Consider the following 19,066-nt stretch of genomic DNA (forward strand, 5'->3'; position numbering starts at 1 on the left):
AACATATTGTATGAACTTGTTTTAAGAGAGAAAAAAATGAAATTTAAAAAAAAATGCACTAATTTTTTTTTTTTGTTTTTATTGCTTAGTATGGAAAAATTCTTTCATATCATTTTTCATATTTTCAATTAAATAACTGACTCATTAATTAAAATGTCCGATGAAATTTTCAGCTTCTTTTTTTATTGAATTTATCAAAAAAAAAAAAAAAAAAATAAAGAATAGCACTTCAAATTTTATTGCTATCAAAATTTGCAAAATTCTTTTCACCAATCACTTAACTTTCCCATATCTTCATTCCTATCATAATGTTTTTCCAAGCATAACCCACACTTCCTTGGTTTCTTTTCAAGAATAATTTATTTTATCTTTAATTTAATTTTTTTGAATTTTTTTTTATTCTTGCTTCTTTCTCTATTTCCCGCACTATTTATTTGCATTCTGTTCTTTTTATGCTACATTAATTCCTTCTGAAGTTTGCCACTGATGAAATGATATGATTTATCATTTTTGACTTCGAACAAAAGTTTGAAATGTCTTAAATTTTTTATTTTCAAATCAAATAATTCTCAATTTATTAGATAAATAATTATAATAATTAGATCGAAGATAAAATGAGCAATGCAAGAAAGAATATAGTTAGATAAAATAGAAAAAGAAAATAAAAATTAAAATAATGCTTTTTTACAATTTAGCAAATAATTTATATCAATATGAGTATTATTTATTCAATGTACGATATCATTTAAAAATTCTTTTAAACAAAAATAAATTTACTCAATTACCTGCGCTTTCTTTTTTTAAAAAAATTTCTGATTCGAGAAAATAAAGTTAAAAGAGTTAGTTGAAAAATAGAATTATAAAATAGAATAGAATTACAGAGTTATAAAAACCGACAATAGTTGAGAAGCTATCTATTGCAAAAGAATAACAATGCAATTTACTTTTATTAATAGTATTAGTTGAAATGCGAATTATCCATGCTGCTTTTGTCCATTTCAATTTTGAAATGACCCATTTAAAATGGCTATTTCATTTCGCTTAAAAATTATATTCCACTAGAATAAATAATAAAACTTTCATGATTATATTGTGAAAAATATTAAATTAAATGAAAAATTTCACATTTTCAGAGAAATAAATTGTCATTTAAACGGTAAAAATTCTTTTATGATATTATTATCATTATTACAAAATTTCTAGTCTTCAATTTTTATGCCCAATTTTTTTTTTTTTTTTTGTAATTTTTATAGCTATATTTTTATAAATTTTCATTTTGAATTTTTCAAATTGTAATTTTAAGGGTTAAAATATTTGCAAAAATAAAACATCAAAATCTACTCCTTGTTTCCATTCTTTTGTGTATAACGACAAAAGCAATTTTATGTTTCAATATATAACTTTTTTTAATTCGATTAAAAATAATTCCACCTTTCATTTCTAACTTTAATGACATTATTGAAAATCACTTCAGGTTTAATTTCAATAATTAATTTTCAATATTACAGTAATATGTCCAAGTATCGGATAAGAAATTAACAAAAAATGCTTGTTGATGATAAAATATAATAATGAAAATTTTAATTTATTATTCATTCAAATGATAATATTATCAATTCTATTCAATTTTATTATTTCCAATTTCTTTAAGCAAATGAAACTAACCATTTCACCAAGTGATTCGAACAACTGCGCCATTTGCTCTTAAATATTATTGATTTTGCACCTTTTATCGCCGTATGATTGAATATACTATTAGTGCATAACATATAATCATATTCATTGCTAACAGAGATGTTGAAAACAAAAAGAAAAAGTCAAATTCTCTACTGAAATGAAAGAAAAAAGTTTTTTTTTCCTTTCATATATTTTATGAAATGACATTATTGGACGAAATTATGACAACAACAGCAGTTCGACATTTATAGCTAAAAGTTTAATCCTAAAAGTTTAATTCAGCTTATTAAGAACTATCAGCCTTTTTTTTAATTTTTAAATAAAATTGCTAATTTACGATTTAAGGCTAGAAAAAACAAGAAAACATTACTCCCATATTATAAATAAAGTAATTTTCTTTTTCAAGGATAATTATTTCAGGTTTTTTAAATTGAGGTTTTTTGAAGAAATGCGTGCAAAAAAAAGTCTTTGGACGTGTTTCATTTGTCTCTTTCGTATAACCCAAAAATACCAAAAAAAAAATTTTTAATTTAAAACTTAATGAGAAAAAAGATTGAAACCCTTAAATATATTACAATACTTCCATTAAAAAATGGCTAACTTCTATATTTTCTTTTTTTATAAATAAAATCTCCAAAAAATAAAAAAAAAAAACCAAAAAAGTGAGACTAAACTTATTATAAAGCTAAATTAATGCGAAAAAAAAGTTTAAGAAATTGAAGAAAAAATAACATTGAATGAATTTTAGAAAAAAAATAAATAATTAAAGAAATTGTTATAAATAAGAAATGTATTGCATGAAAAAACATAAAATTGAATACGGAGTGAAAATTTATATCTTAAATTTATTTCAACACTACAAAATGGAGCAGAGCTTATTGATATGATTATTTTATCTAAGTCTCTATCTAATAAAAGAATAGCATGTATTCATTTTAATTAAAAAATTTCCATCTTCAATAGTTATATGCATTTATCAACTTCTATTTTGAGAATTTACAAAAAAAAATAATTTTCTCTTTTTAAATAGAATAAATAATCTTAATGGAAGGAATGACATTTTATCCTACAGGAAAAAGTTTAGAATTTCTTTTTAAGTTAAAAATCTCTTCTATTTAAGCTTTTCATATTTCTATGAAAAACTTGTTAAGATTAATCAGTCGTTTAAAAAATTTTCTTAATCTAGATTCCTTAATCTAATTACTTCATTCTATTCATTACTGATTAAAGATAGGATAAATAAATAAATTAACTTACCAGACTTAATAAGCTTAACCAGACTTAATAAGCTTAATGGCGTATATCATTTTTACAAGTACATAATATTTGCTGATTAGATTAAGAAAATTTTAAACGACTGATTAATCTAATAGCTATACAGTAAAATTATAGTAATCTATTTGGTTTATTTATTAATAACTTAGTTAGTGAGTGAGATTTCAATCACAAAAATAGCAAAAAAGGCTGATAATTTGATTGTAATGGTGAAAACAAAACAGCAATAATGATGATTAAAATAATGATAAGAAGTGATGATTAAAGTATTATTATTGATAACGAGAAGTTAATAATATTTATAAATTGATATCGCAGAAATTACCGAATGTACATATATTTCATAATCTTTATGTAAAAACTATGTGGTATCAATCCTTTTTCAGTCGTTGATCAAACTCAATTAATTACATCTAATTAACAGTCAAAAAAGTGATAATATGAATGTGACAAGAAGTGATGGCAGACAGTGGTAATGAATTAAAGAATGGTAGTGGCAGCGATAATAATTAATAATAATAATGATAATAATAAATAACAAATAAATAGTGATTACGATGATGATAGTAATGGCGAAATAAAAATGACAATAGTGTAATAGTGACAGCAATTTTAGATAAATAAGTTGGATTGATTCATTCCAATATATACAGCTATCATTTATTTGTGTATCAGTTGGTAAATATAACCCACCCCAAATATGATTAGAAATCGATCATAATATCAGTCAGATAAACAACAAAACATCAATCTATCAGCATTAATGTAATTGAACCGAGTAATTACTAATCGATACCTGCCTGTCGTAATTTTTCAACAACTAAATTTCATTGAAAATGAATAACGCAAAATTTTAATAATTATTAATATAATAAATGATCTATCTAAACTATTCCGATTTTCAAGCCTAATTAAAAAGAATTATTCGTTATTTTTTTCATAATAATTACTCGAACACCTGATTTTATTTATTCCAGGTAATGCTATCTCATGCTTAACTAAATTATTTTTGAAAATGGTATGGAAACAGTACGCAACGCGTTCTCTATCATCCGTCATAAATGTTGGTGTGCAAATGTAGCTCTTGTGCCACTGCCACAGATGTCGCTAAAGGTGTCACAGATTGCTTCCATTCGCATGACATATGAAAATCACAAACTTACAGGCATACACACTTGTAAACAGATGTATGTATGTGAGCAGGAGGAGAGGCAAATACACATATATCATATATACATACATACATGCATACACATACAAAACATGCATGTATATTCTGGAAATATGCGCACAGACAAAACGTGAAATGTGTCATCTGTCCAATGGCAATTACCATTACAGAGTTCACTTAGATATGAAATGTCCAATAGGATAGGGCGTAATTACTGATAGATGATATAAGTAGATATTATGTTAATATTATTTAGTTTAGCCGCTGAATTATTAAAATTTACACTTCAAATTAAGTTAATTTAACAATTGTAATCAGTTTGCAATAAAAAGATGGGGTGATATTTTCAGTGAGTGATAGAATTGAACTGAAAATTTACTATCATATCATATTATCTTAATCTTTAACGGATGAAGCAATCATATATGAGCTACTCTTATTACCAAAATACCACCATCGCGATAATTTTACCTTAATCAAAGGGTGAGCTAAGTCGAATTGAACTTATGACTTCATGCACTTTTTAAGTAAAATGTTAATTATTTTAAAATTTTGAAGCATTATTACTAAGTGTAAACTAACTACATGTCATTACGCACACGTACGTTAAACAGCACACACACACATAGATACACATAGACACACACACACCCACGGCTACACTTGCCACCATTCATTATAATTTATCAAATAAAAATGTTAGTATGGTTCGATGGATCCCGTCATTACATTTTCAATAAATTCACAACGATCATTAAAATTGCTTACAGCTATTTTTTAATACTTTTAAGAAATCTATTTTCAGAAAGTTGAAAGAAATGATAATTTAATCGATCGGTTCAATTTGAATTGTGTAAGAGATCGATGCTTGTTATCCAATTCAAAATATTTCATAACAATGAATTGTAATTTACATTTACGGCTAAAAGCTTTCAATCCGATAAATGTAAACTGAGTAACTGTTTATCTTTTCTCAATGATAACAATAAATGTTTCTCCAAAAAGAAATTGTATTCACTATGATATTTCAGGAATTCAAATGTATGAGCATAATTGCAAAATAATTTAAAATCAAAATTTCAAAGAACTGGATCAACGATTTATGAATTAGCTGAGCATGCAAATAAACATAAACTGAGAAATAAAACGAAGTTTGGTTGATATATAAGTATGAGAAACCTTCTTTTTATTGAAATAGAATTTCAATAAATGATTTGAAAACTATTATAACAGTAAGAAAATGTGAATCAGTGCTGCTGTTTATTCTAAAATATGCGAAGCGATTTAATGCACTTTTTATATAAGGGTAAAAAATTGTTTGTGAAATGATAAATTGATTTTAAAGATCGAAATGGATGAAATAGCAGAAGGATAATTCAGTTTTATCCTTTGTGAGAGTTGAAAATGTCTAGGCTGATCTGTAACTGGATATGAATAATCCAAAAGATCGCAGTGAAAAAGCCCAGATATGTTATCTTATGAATCATTAAGGGGAAAATTATATCATAATAATTACTCAGTACGCAAATCGAGTGGTGCATGTCTATTTGACTGAGCGATAAACTATTTTATTCAAATCAATTTTTGAGTAAACAACTGATAATAGGAAAATATGAGTGAGATGAATGGAAATTTTTGTAGTTGAATCAAGAAATTTCCCAAAACAGACTATTTAAAAAATAAAAAGATTGATTGTTCAAAAATTTAAATTTATTTTGTATTATCAAATTTGCTTTGTGAATAAAAAAATTTATTGTAAAGTATTTTATCGGTAACATTGTTACTTCACCAAAATGATGTCGACAAATGATTCATTTAAGACAAATCGATATTTCGCATTTCAGAAGAAAAAAAAAAAATGCAAAAAAAGAAAAAGTTACCCAAAATAAAAGAGAGAGATACAAGAAAGATGAAATTAATTGACTAATTAACTGGAATATGCTATCAAGTTACTCCATTTATTTTGCAAAACTGAAATATATTCCGTCAAAAAAAAGTTTATTATTATATTTCAAAAATGAGAAAAGTCATTTTCGGACAAAATAAAACCACACTGATATACTAAAACATTCTGCTTATATCCTCCTCATTTCAATAATTTGCTTCAAAAACATGTCAACAAGTTATATTTTAAATTTTAAAAATATAAATATACTATTAAATCTCTTGCAGTTATTATATAAGTATCACCATTTACTTTTATTCTACGCTATTAGTATATATCATAACAAAATTTAATATTAGTAAAATTACGATTTCTTGCTACATTTATACGTGGAGATATAGGCAGAATTAGTTGTCTTCTTTTCGGTTTTAAGATCCTAAAAATTCATTGTTAGATATCAAACAAAAATAAGAAGGTAGCGGAATACTTGACGAGAAACTGTACGCGTACGGTACATGTATATTTGTTACTATGCTACCGATAAAATAAATTGTATGTTTTGAAAACTTTTCGAAAAAAAAAACTGTTTTAAAAATGTGATAGCCGGAGAATGTAATAAGTGCCATTACACTTATTACACATACATATATATTACAGTACTTGCACCATAGTTTCTACTACTACATAATGTATTTTGTTATTAAAGTGTATAAATCACTAGTTTTTTGTTACCTTTTCTTGTTTTAACACTTGCCATACCATATATTATGTATATTCATTGTTGCCGCACCTTTACCGTAACTGTCATCGAACCTTTCGCTACTGTACTTGTACTGTACACACATGCCGCACCTTTACCGTAACTGTTATATATATATGTTACGTACAATTTTGTCATATTGTAAATTTTATAGATATTCATTTTTATTTAAAAAAAATTCTTGTTACAAAAAATCAATTTCTCAAAAATTGATCCAAGACAATTAAGGGATTACTCTGCAAGAAATAAGAAATTTTTTGATGAATTTCAAACGTTAATATGCAATCAAGCATAAGCTGTAATCGTCTCTACACAGTAACCATGTCTTTTGATACAGTAACTACGTGATACAGTAACTAAGATACAGTAACTACGTTGCTTTTCCAGAATCCAGAATAATTAACGAACGACAAGTGTTGTTCATTTTTTTTTTTCGCATTTATAATTGATCTATGCATATATAAGTCATGATGAAATGATTATAAATTCGCATAAAAAAATGCTGAAAAAGTATTTGCATAAAAATGATGAGAGAAGGAAAGAAACAAAGAAAGAAAGAGAATGATGTTTGAAAGTTTGAACAAATTTATGAATTGGTCCCAAAACAATTAATGAAATGGAAAGCAAATTTCTTTCTGTTCATCCCACTGTCAAAATCCTTTCTGTTTTCATTACTTGAAGAGGAAATTTTATGTTTGAATGGCAAAAAATAAAAAAATGAAATATAATTTCTTTTTTTACTTTTCTTTTTTTCTTATTTCCTTTTTTCATTCCACATTTATTATACATACTACCAATGCATTATTGAAGTTAGAAAATTTTTAGAACTGCAATACTTATTTTGAAGCAGTAAATTAAAAGCGAATCACTGGTAAATGTTACTATTTTACATACACTTCATCTTAATTAATTTAGCATTGCTAATTTCTCAAAAAAAAAAAAAAATTTTTTTTCACCAATTTCAGAAAATAATCAAAATTAAATCAACATTTTCTAGCTTAAAAATAAAATCAAAAATGTTTCATGTCAGCAAGTAAAATATGATAACTTAAAGAATATATTAAATTCCGGTTAAGATTTCAATCAAGTTTAATTTTAATATCGCGTTTGACATTTATTACATGAATTTTTATAGATAAAAAAATTAGGCCCTATCATAATTTTATTTAAATGAATTATTTTGCAATGGAATTTGAATTCAATAACAGAAATTAACAACAAAACAATTTAGCAAAACAAAAAGCTAAAAAAAAATCCCCTGGTTATTTTTATTCAATTTAAAAAAAAAAAAAAAAAAAAAAAAACAAAGCTATTCTTCCTTCCATTTTTTTTCAACGTTCTTTTCTTTTCAAAAGCGAAACGAAATATACAAATAAATTCAAATTTATATATTGTCTAAGATCGATCCAAATGAAATGCAAAATAAAACGACAACATTTAAAGTTTTACCTGACGACATTAGTATCAAGCCGCATGCTTTCATTTTAATGGTATTTGAATTGGAGTTAAAAATTCCTTATATGACAATGATAAAAAACTTCAAAAATAGAAATTATTTCATTGCCAGATATTTTTCCATTCTAAATTAATAGTCAGTTTTGAAAATAATTTATAAGTTAGTTTAGTTAGTATAAACAAATTATAATAATCGAATAAAATAACATATATGAATGAAATATTATTTGTTTACAATTGATGAAAGTGATGAAACAAACAAACGATTGAATGCTTAATCGCATAAAAAGTTATTCCTCATTTCAAGCACTTTAAATTGAAATGGCAATGACATGTCATATCAGTTTTTGCCTTCTCTCATGCGTTTTTCCCTATCAATCATTCTAAATTTTACTCCCAATGGGAAAGGTATTTTCTAGAACTTACTTACTGCCTCTCTCTCTCTGTGCTGAATATTTTCGTAAATAATGTGTTGCAAGAATGCAAAAAAAGCAAATTTTTCCTATGTATTGATTTAGTGATGGAATAATGGATAACATGAATTTTAATGAAATAAAACAAAGAGGATGTAACTAATATGATAATTGAAATAATTTAGCATTATTAATGTTGCTGCTCCTAAAAAAATATAAGAATATTTATGTAATTTTATCTTATCACTCTAAAATTCGTCACTTTAAAAGTTTTTGTCATTTTAAAATCATTTTAAAATTTGTTCAGAAAACAAGGAATGTTTCAAATATAAATCATAAGTCATTAAAGCGTTATAAAATTCTTCACTTTCATTTTTTTTTGTTTAATAAATTGTTTAATTAATCATAGATTAGAGTTAAATAGTAAGAAAAATAGTAGGAAGAAAAAAGTTCTTCCTTTTTTTTAATTCTATGTAATTAAAAAAAAAAACTGCGAAAAAAAAACTCTAGCAAGTAAGATAGGGTAAAAAAAAGGAATAAAGATGAAAAGAATAAAGGATTGTCATAATAATATGATGAAGCAAAGTTTTGCATCAGTGAATGAAAACTTTTTTTTCACCAAATGTCGCTATAGCGACATCAATTCATTTCAAGTCTAATACTTCATTTAAGCAAATCACTAAAAAAAAATAGTACATATATTCGTTGTTAATCATTTAACTTATTTCTCTCTAAATAAAATTACTTATTCTAATAAAGTATATAATATTTTAACGCTAATGCTATCATATACGTTGCAATAATGGACGCAATATTCTTACGTTTGCTAAATAATACAAATATTTTGACGCTAATACTAATAACATATGCAATATCCTTACAACTTATAAAATACACAACATTTAGATCGCTAACCTTAACATACATATTATAATAGTTAAGTAATATTTTTACTCTACGGCACGTGATATTCCTATTTTATTATAAAAATGTAACACTTTTTTTTAATACAATGATACAAGTTATTGTTAGATTAACGTAAAATTTTCATAACATATTTATATAATATTCCAACGACAATTTGCTTATTGATTTTTCTGCTGAATAGTGATTGAATAATTGTCATAGTTTAATTCTAATTATTAAAATATGTAAAAAAAAATTCAGTTGAAATTTGTTTTTTGAAATTTAAAAAAGACGAATTAAAAGGTTATTATCAATAATAAAAGTATTAATATTTAATACAGGTAAACTGACGAATTGATCGCTGTCATCGTCTTGTTGCTGCCTGGCAACCGATCATGCTATTTTACTTTAATACCGATCTGTTTGTTTAATTCAGTTGTTACCTCTCTCTCCCCTTGCTTCTCTCTCTCTCTCTATCCCTCTCTTGCTTACCTCTATCCTTTTCCACGTGCCTCTCTCCTTCTTCTCTCTTTCTCTTAAATCTTCGCATTTCTCACCTTTTGCAAGACAAAAATAAAATACATTGTAAATATAAATTATCATTGATCATTCATTTAAATGTACAAGTATTCTATCGCTTCCTAAATTATTTTTATATCATTTAGTTTACATCATGCAGGAATAAATAACCGTATATTATTACTAGTCATTATCAATTTGAAAATTTTCAAAAGTTCATATCAAATGACCATTCGATCAATATTAGATTTGAAAAGTTCATCTCACATCACTTGTCTTACAAACATCAAATTTTAAAAGTTCACTTTACATTACTTCTTTCATTAATTTCAAAAGTTCACTTCATTTTACTTCTGTCATCAATGTTAAATTTTAAATATTTACTTAATATCAATTGGAACATTTACATGTCTCATTCATATAAGTAACCTATAAATTAGTAAATGTATTATGATATCAATTAATTATTTTACCTGAAATGATGTGAAGTTCATGTCGAAATATTACAATCTTTATTGCTTTTTTCTTTGTTTAAATACTCATTGATAATTTATTGGTGAAACGTTTGTTTAATTACTAAATATTTAGTTATTACTATTTAATTATTAAACATGCTGTAAGGATGCATCATTTTTTTAATCCGTTAAATATTTAGTATTATTTTTATTATAAAATTCATCGATAAATCATCAAAAAGTTAAAAAACCGCAGTAGAATTATAATCATGGCTGAAGTTATATAATAGCGATAATATAGTCATTATGCAATAGTAATTAGAACGTAATCATGATTACAACAGAATTGCAGTAGTAGCAAAATCATGATAGAATGAAGTTATAATGTAATCATAATCACAATGGAATTGCAATAATAAAATTACTAATCCCACAATAATATTGCAATATTCGGTTATTAGTTTGTTACAGTGAACCGAGAAGCGAATCGAATAATTCTTCAAATTCTGTCGCAATCTGAAATTTAACAATTTGTCATTTTAAAGATGACAATTAATAATAATTCAATATGTATCATCTCTTTGGCTATTTCAATCAAGCATGAGTTAGCAAAACGATTTTGAAACGTAAAAAATTACCATGAAATAAATGCAAAAGGATTAAATAGAGAGAAGGAGAAAAAGAAAGGAATTTTGATTTGAATTTTGAAATTTCAATAAAAATAAAAGCTTTGCTTACTGGTAAATAATGACCTGAACCATTGATTATTGATAGGATAACATCTTTACTTTCTAATTTTTCTTTAAACTTTTTCACATTTGACAATGGAACTATCTAAATAATTCATATTAATTGAATATTATATTTTTCATTTCCCTTATTTAATGATAATTTGATAATTATTTGTTCAAAATTTTTTTAAATCGCATTAACGAAATTGCTTTAAAAATGATAATAAATGACCTAGTTTTCTCCCTTTTTTAATGCAAACAAAAGATTTTGCTATTTAAATATAATAACTTTTTCAAAATTTAAATTTACCTTATCATCGGATCCATGCATAATTCTCACAGGACAATGAATAGGAATTGATGCCATTCGATTACTTATGCAAGTCTAAAAGTGTCATCCAATTTTTAATTTAAAAAAAATAATTTTTGTTGTTGAAAGAAAGGGAAGCAAATATTAATAAATGGTTAAAACATTTTGAAAAATGACAAAAATATATCGCATACTTTAAACAGATCAAAACAACTGTGAAATAAATAAAGTGGAATAATTGTCAAATGTCGTAACAACTAAATTAGTCAGTTAATCAATCAATCAATCAATTAAATGAAATCAAATCGATCAGATCAATAAATTAATGAATCAACAATTAATAAATTAAATGACACTAACATCAACAAAATGTTGTAGACATTGTTGATTGATCATTATTGGTGGAATATTTTTACCTGCTGAAGGATGTGGCACATTTTTACCAGCCAAAATTTTTTCCCAAAATTCTGGCATAACAATATGAATGTATGATTTTAAATTTAAGCCTACACCAGGTGATAAAAGTATTAGGCCACAAATAGCCTGTGGCTTTAAAAGTGTAGCACGTAATATACTATGACAACCAGCGCTACAACCTTTAATGTAATAAAAAATATTAATAAAAAAGAAATTTTTTAAAAAATTTACCAAAAAAACAGAATATTGAAATTTTTATTTTAAATGATTAAGAAAGTAATCAAGGTAAAATACGGAATGAAAAGATTAATTAAATTTTAAAAGTTAAAGAAAATTAAACACTGTAAAAGAGAAAATTTTTCTTTAAATATTTTATTTCTTTAATAAGACAATATAACATTCGTTTTATTAAAAAATTCAGAATTTGCTAAAATTCTACTAAAAATTAAAAAATCTACCAAAAAGTAAGCATAATCGTTGCTGTTTGCTACATTCATTAATACTCACTAATAAATCATTAAGCCAATCATCGACATTCCAAATACAATTTTTACGTCCGGAATTTTGGTATTCAACACTGAAAATAAAAGGACTGAAATAATTGAAAAAAAAAATAGATTTTTTAAACTAATTAAACAATTAAAAAAATAATTGTAAAATAAAATTAAACCTATTAAAATAAAAACAGAATAATTAAATATAAAAAAGTAATAAAAATAAAATAATTAAAGTTTAGATATATTATAATGTTTATTAAATAATCGTATCTTGTCTATTAACACAAATGAATTAAAAGTATAAAATATATTTGTCAAAACAAAAGAATCGATATAGTAATAAAATTATAATCATAAATTTCATACATAATTTTCCTTTTTTGTTTTGTTTTCTTCTTAAAAAATTGCATAAATTTTTAGCAATATTAATTAATTAATTATTTATTTTTCTTTTCAAAAACGTTAAAATGATTAAAAATTTCAGATATTGCAGCAAAAATTAATGAATTTTTATAAAAGTTATTAATAACAAATTTGAAACCTTTTAAATTGTAATCCTCGACTTTCCACAAATTTTTTAGCAACCAATGCAATTCCACTTTGTACAGTTGCGCCAAGACCATGGCAATAAAGAACAACTGGTGTTAATTTATTCATTAATAAAATATTGTCGCAATAATCGATGAAAAGTTTATATATTAATTTCAAAACCTCATCTATAATGCATTCATTTTATCATTTAATTAATGACAAAGACAGATTCTAATAGTTTTCTTCCCATAAATTTAAAAGAAAAATATAAGATTTAATTCAAAATTTTTTTCCAATATTTAATAAAAAATTTAAAATCACTAAAATAATTTTAATATACCAAAATTTTTAAAATTACGATAACTTTAAAAAAATGTTCATTAGTAGTAAAATAATTAATTCAATAAAATCAATCATTGCTGTCCTGATTGGATAATTTTTAAAAAAATGAACAACTATAAAAGAAAAATAAAAAAAATGTTATTATTTAAGAAATGAAAGGAAAAAACTAACCAAAAGTATTATTGGAAATAAGCGCATAACTTGTAAAGGGAAGAAATAAGTATAATCAAAAAGAAATTAATAAAAAATAATTTTAAATTAGTAATAGAAGAAATTGCGAAGTAGGGGAAACGAATAAAGTGACCCCGACGAGCAATTAATTGTGAACTAGGCGGTAGGAGTGGAATTAAAAACGAGTTTTCATTAATCAAAATACAATTAATATATTGATAAGAAATGATCAGTACATTCATTTAATCAATAAATAAATTTATCATAAGTAAAATATAAAAAATATAAAAAGGAATTTATTTTTGTTATCAGTTTTACAAAAAAAAAAATCGTTTTTGAAATAATTCAGGGAATTTTTGACAAAAAGTCAAAAACAAAAAGAAAAAAGTCTCAATTGCATTTATTGTAATCGTAATAAAACTCGATTTATACTTGAAATAACATTAACAATATGTGAAAAGGTTAAATTTATAATAGAAAATATTGGAAATGAATTAATATAATCAATGGTCTAATTGAAAAAATTTTTACAATAAACTGAATTATTTTTCCTTTTTTGACCTTTTTTTTTTTAAATTTCTGTGACAATAAGAGATAGCGGCAATAATAGCAACAAATTAAATCGATGAGAAAATCCGGAATTATTTCATCTTACACGTTAGGAATTCCGGATTGTGATTTTTCTTCAACTATTAATCGTTCCGCTTGATTCTGTTTCACATACTGTAATAAATAAATGATAAATTAATAAATTATATTCTTTTTTGATAGAATTATAAAAATTAGAAAATAAAAATAATATGAAAATAAAAATTTTTTTTTGCATTTAAAATTTTTTGCAACTCTTTCTTTAAATTTCAAAGAAAAAAATTCATCGAAAAATATTTTACACTTTTTTCATCCTTAATAATTAAAACTTTTCGAATTTTATTAGTGTTAGAATTATTAAAGAATTTTCAAAATCACTTGTTAAAATTATTACAAATCATTTTTTTGGAATTTAATTTAAAATTTTCAGTTGTTATGTATAACATTACCAGAATTACATATGATTAATATTTTACTTATTAACTGATATAATAAATGGAAATTTAATCAATTGATTATTGTGATTTTTCTTCAACTATTTAATCAATTGATTATTATATGATAATTTTATTATAAAAACTATTTCGTTTTTATGTATGATTCGAGTTTAAAAATAAGCAAAAAATGATTGATAATTGATAAACTGGGTGAATTTTGATTGGAATTTATCAGTATTTGATGAAACTGTTTTATAAAAATTAGAAGAAAGAAATGTTTAGATATTAATGTAATATGACTTCTTACGTTTGATTGTATAACGTAATAATCATCTGACTTCGTAATTCACGTAAATGCACGTAATGTATCAAATTAACCTCATTTATGTTTAAGTCATCTTTTGTCTTCGCATTACACAAATGCTTGCGTTGTTCATAAGCTGTAATCACTTTTGAACTTTTTGGCTTTGTAATATACGGCTTCCACTTTTTCTGTCGGCCTGCTTTTATTGTTTCTTCTTCATGTTCTAATACTGCCTGAGGATTAATTATTTAAACATAAATATTTATATACTTAAATATTTTATTGAAAAAAACTACTTAAGCAACTATAATAAAACATTTTTTTTTCAAAAAAAAAGACTTTTTTGAAAATTTTAAATATTTTTTTTGCATTAGAAAAATGAAAGAAAAGCAATAATACAATGATAATATCTTGTTTTACAAATATTATTCAGATAAAATAACTGATTTAAATTAATTATTTCTATTATCTAATCCCTTTTTTTTTGTTATCGAATTTAGTTAAATGAATAAATTACTTTAGCTTCTTTCGATTTAACCATCTTTTTCATTTTCGTTTTCTCATCCTTTTTACAGCTGCCCACGTTGATTGCACTTTTGCGCTTTTGTCCATTTCTATTTCTGATATTTGCACAATGAAATAGTATTATATAAGCATTAAATTTTAGCAAAAAGCATTTTATTTTTTATTTTTTTGTCAATAATTTATTGTAAATTCTTACAAAAGTAAATGCGCAAATGGAAATATTTAAATGAATTTCTATCTCTGATACCGCTGATAATGTTATTTTATAATGTATTTTTTATTGTTATTGTTTTTTTTTTTTTTTTTTTTTTTTTTTTTGTACTGAAGAATTTCTAAACAATACTTTTTGTCATTTCACTATTTGTTAGTTATTGAATATTTAAACTAATTACAAACATTAATGAATTAATAAAAAATTTAAAATTAAAAAAATTAATGAAAAAATTAAAATAAAAATGACAATACTTTTTCGTCAGTTTGCTGCCATCAATAATCATCGATTCGAGAATAAGAAATAAAGTGAAGAGAAAAATAATAATTCGATAAGTTTGCATTTCAATGCAAGTTTTACTACTGATCTGTTAGAGAGAAAATGAAGAGAAGGTAATGATTTTCTATGTCCATCTTATCAAATTTTTCCTAAATTTGATAAAAACTGATAAGTTTTGCTCATTTTCCTATTAATCATGACATATTTTATAAATCGAAAAAAATGAAAAAGAGACACAAATTTATCAACAATACTAAATGATAATCAAAATAACTGCTAAAATATTCACTAAAAATTTTGCGTTGTGACATTTTACACACACTTTAACACTTTAATTTTGACGTTTTATATTAACTCAAAATTAATCAGTTATTTTGAAAATGAAATAATCATTTTCATTTTAGTTTATTTTCTTTGTATTTAAATCACAGTAGCAGCAAAAAAAAAATTTTTTTTTATTATCAAAATTAACACAAAATGAAATTACAGTGAAAACTATTATGGAGAATTTTTGGAATTAACATTAATTTGTAAGGTATAGAAAACATAAATAGATAAATAATTAAATAAATCAGTAAGTAAAAAAACAAATAAATGAGTGAATGAAACTGAGAAATAGAACATAATAAAAAAATATAAACATATACGAACGCAACACACACGAGGAGAAAACGGGAACATAATAAATATTATTAATTTAACTTAAAAACTATTATTAAATATTTTAATATAATTTGCAGAATCAAAAAAAAAAAATTAAAAATATTTTAGAGAAAACATATTTAAATAACAAATTAGTCGAAAAATAATGCAGAATTTTATTAAATTTTTTATATCAATTAAACTCACTCAGAAATTTGAAAAAATAATCGTAGATCAATAAGAATGATCAATTTTAAGTACATTAATATAAAATATGCTAAAATCATTTATGACTTCATTTCTGATTATAATAAATTAAGTGAATTTAAATCAATCGAATTCAAATATTAAATATATCCTTAAAGTCAAAATAATAAGTGGCATATTTTATAACAAAATTTATTCTAAATTGTCATTGTGAACAAAAAAAAAAAAAAAAAAAAGAAAAGGAGCATAAAAATTAATGAATTCGTTTCATATAAAACATATTGATTTATGTTTGCTATCATTTCTCAGATATTTATTTATTTACATTTTATCGTTGAAACTTTTTTCTTTTTCTTTTATTTATTTTTTATTAAATTAGACAAATGAATGAGATAAAATGGAATGAAATTGGATAAAAAAATGAAAAGAATCAATTCGATGGAAATATTTTATAAAATAAGAAAACATATTTATTTATTTTTTTTCGTCTCGTTGAATATCAATCATAATCTAATCACTTCAGCAAAATTAATCAATAGAATCATTTCATTTTAATTCCAGTATTATAAAAAATGAAAATTATAAAGCAATGATCAAATTAATGTTATCGTACTCTTTAATGAAAAAAAAAAAAAAAAAAAAAAGATGGGCTATTGCCGGAAATATTAAGTTTTAAAGTTAATTTTTCAATTTTGAAATTTAATGCAATTATTAGAATAAATCATTGAGATAATCAGGAAGTAGAAGAGCAGAAAAAGAAACTAACTATCTAGAAATTTTTAAAGGTAAAAAAAAATCAGGAATTGTTTTTTAATTAAATTTCTGCTCCTACAAAAAAAAAAGATGAAATATGCAATAAATATTAAGCATCTTTTTATCGAAAAAGGCACTCAGAAGATGTGCCTATCAAATAATGATTATATATAACTTTAAAGCATTGCACCATTTAAATTGTTTTTTAAAAATTTAAGTGAAAAATCACCGGAAAAAGAAAACTGACCGATTTAGCAAAACCAATAAAAAGCTTATCATAAAACTTTAGCGTAAAAAAATTCATAGAAATTTCCCTGGCTTATTTATTAGTTTTTTTTTTCGTTAAAAATAGAGAATAATTTGTAATTATTATTATTTATTATTTTAACATTCTATATATATAAATAACGCATATTATAAGAAAATACTGATAAGAAGAATTAGATAGAAAGGATGATAATTTAACAAATAATATGAATTAAATATTATTGATAAATTTATAAAAAATAAAAAAAAAATTTTTTTTCGAAGCTCATTAAAGTTTATCGCAAAGAAGTTTTTGAATTTTTCGATCAAAACTATCCCAAATTATCATTATTGCAAAAATAACTTACATACTTCTATATGATTTTTTTTTTTGAGGAGAGAAAAAAACAGAGTGAAAAAAAAAGTCAAAAAAGAAAATGATTAAACTAAATCATATCTAAACTTTTACAGCGAATATTTTTTGCAAATTCCATGAATAGAACAAAAGTGAAAATTAAAAAATTAATTGATTAACTAAAGATTAATGAGGAGGAGTAAAGAAGAAATGATTAAAAAAATATAAAACCTAACATTCTAGCATTAATGCTAAAACTTTGTTTCATTTGATAATCACTGATAATTCTGAATGATAACGAAAAAAAGAAAGAGAAAGAGAGAGAGAGGAAACGTAGTAGAAGTACAAAAATTACCTTAGAAACAACATTCACAACACGATAACAAATTAAATTTAAGAGATGAAGCTCTCTGTACAATGACGAGATCAAAATGCATCCAAATATCTCATTTTTATTTTTAGTTTTTAATTTTTTCTTTTTTAATTAGTAAGGTAATGAGAGAAAAAAAAGACAGAAAAAATTAAACAAATTTTCATAAAGAAAAAAATAAATAAACAATTAATTTTTGTTAAGCGAACTTAAGTAAAAAATAACAATTATAAACCTTTTATTCAAATTAATAAATCAAAAAAAAAAAAATTCCGTTTTATGTTGCTAATGCATCATGATATAAGGATAAACTTAGCTAATAGAATTACTTAAAATTTAGTATAAAGAATTTATAAACAAATTAATATGGATTACTATAGAAAACGATATCACTATGTAAGCGTATATACCTAAAGAATTTTACAAATAAACTGTTAATTTATTAGGCAAAAATAGTTGTTTACAATTTTTATTTTAAATAATAAAAAAAAATCTTTTTTTAAATTATTTATTCATATCCAATTGTATAAAAAGTTAAAGAAAATGACTGAAATGCTATGATTCAACTTTTTTCTTTTTTATTCAGTTCTAATGTATTCAAAAAATGATTAAACTAAAATAAACAAATAGTAAA

The 19,066-nt window shown here is 23.3% G+C and overlaps 2 protein-coding genes across 3 annotated transcripts; both read right to left on the reverse strand.

Moving 5' to 3' along the window:
• Positions 1–10,981: 10,981 nt before the first annotated feature.
• Bm9155 (Uncharacterized protein) lies at positions 10,982–13,128 on the reverse strand (the record flags this gene model as incomplete). 2 transcript variants are annotated; one of them, XM_043078765.1, is made up of 6 exons in its annotated part: positions 10,982–11,032; positions 11,255–11,350; positions 11,558–11,632; positions 11,918–12,024; positions 12,433–12,551; positions 13,013–13,128. In XM_043078765.1, the coding sequence occupies 6 exons, from the start codon at positions 13,126–13,128 to the stop codon at positions 10,982–10,984; spliced, it is 564 nt and encodes a 187-aa protein (XP_042934699.1). The 2 variants fall into 2 exon arrangements, with proteins under 2 accessions (XP_042934699.1, XP_042934698.1); XM_043078764.1 differs by having other exon boundaries at positions 11,918–12,153.
• A 1,038-nt stretch (positions 13,129–14,166) lies between these two features.
• Bm16944 (Uncharacterized protein) lies at positions 14,167–15,866 on the reverse strand (the record flags this gene model as incomplete). The annotated part of the gene is made up of 4 exons (XM_043078766.1): positions 14,167–14,238; positions 14,919–15,077; positions 15,362–15,464; positions 15,835–15,866. The coding sequence occupies 4 exons, from the start codon at positions 15,864–15,866 to the stop codon at positions 14,167–14,169; spliced, it is 366 nt and encodes a 121-aa protein (XP_042934700.1).
• Positions 15,867–19,066: the final 3,200 nt, after the last annotated feature.

Source organism: Brugia malayi (genome assembly GCF_000002995.4).
Source record: "Brugia malayi strain FR3 genome assembly, contig: Bm_v4_Chr2_contig_001, whole genome shotgun sequence".
NCBI lineage: Eukaryota > Metazoa > Nematoda > Chromadorea > Rhabditida > Onchocercidae > Brugia > Brugia malayi.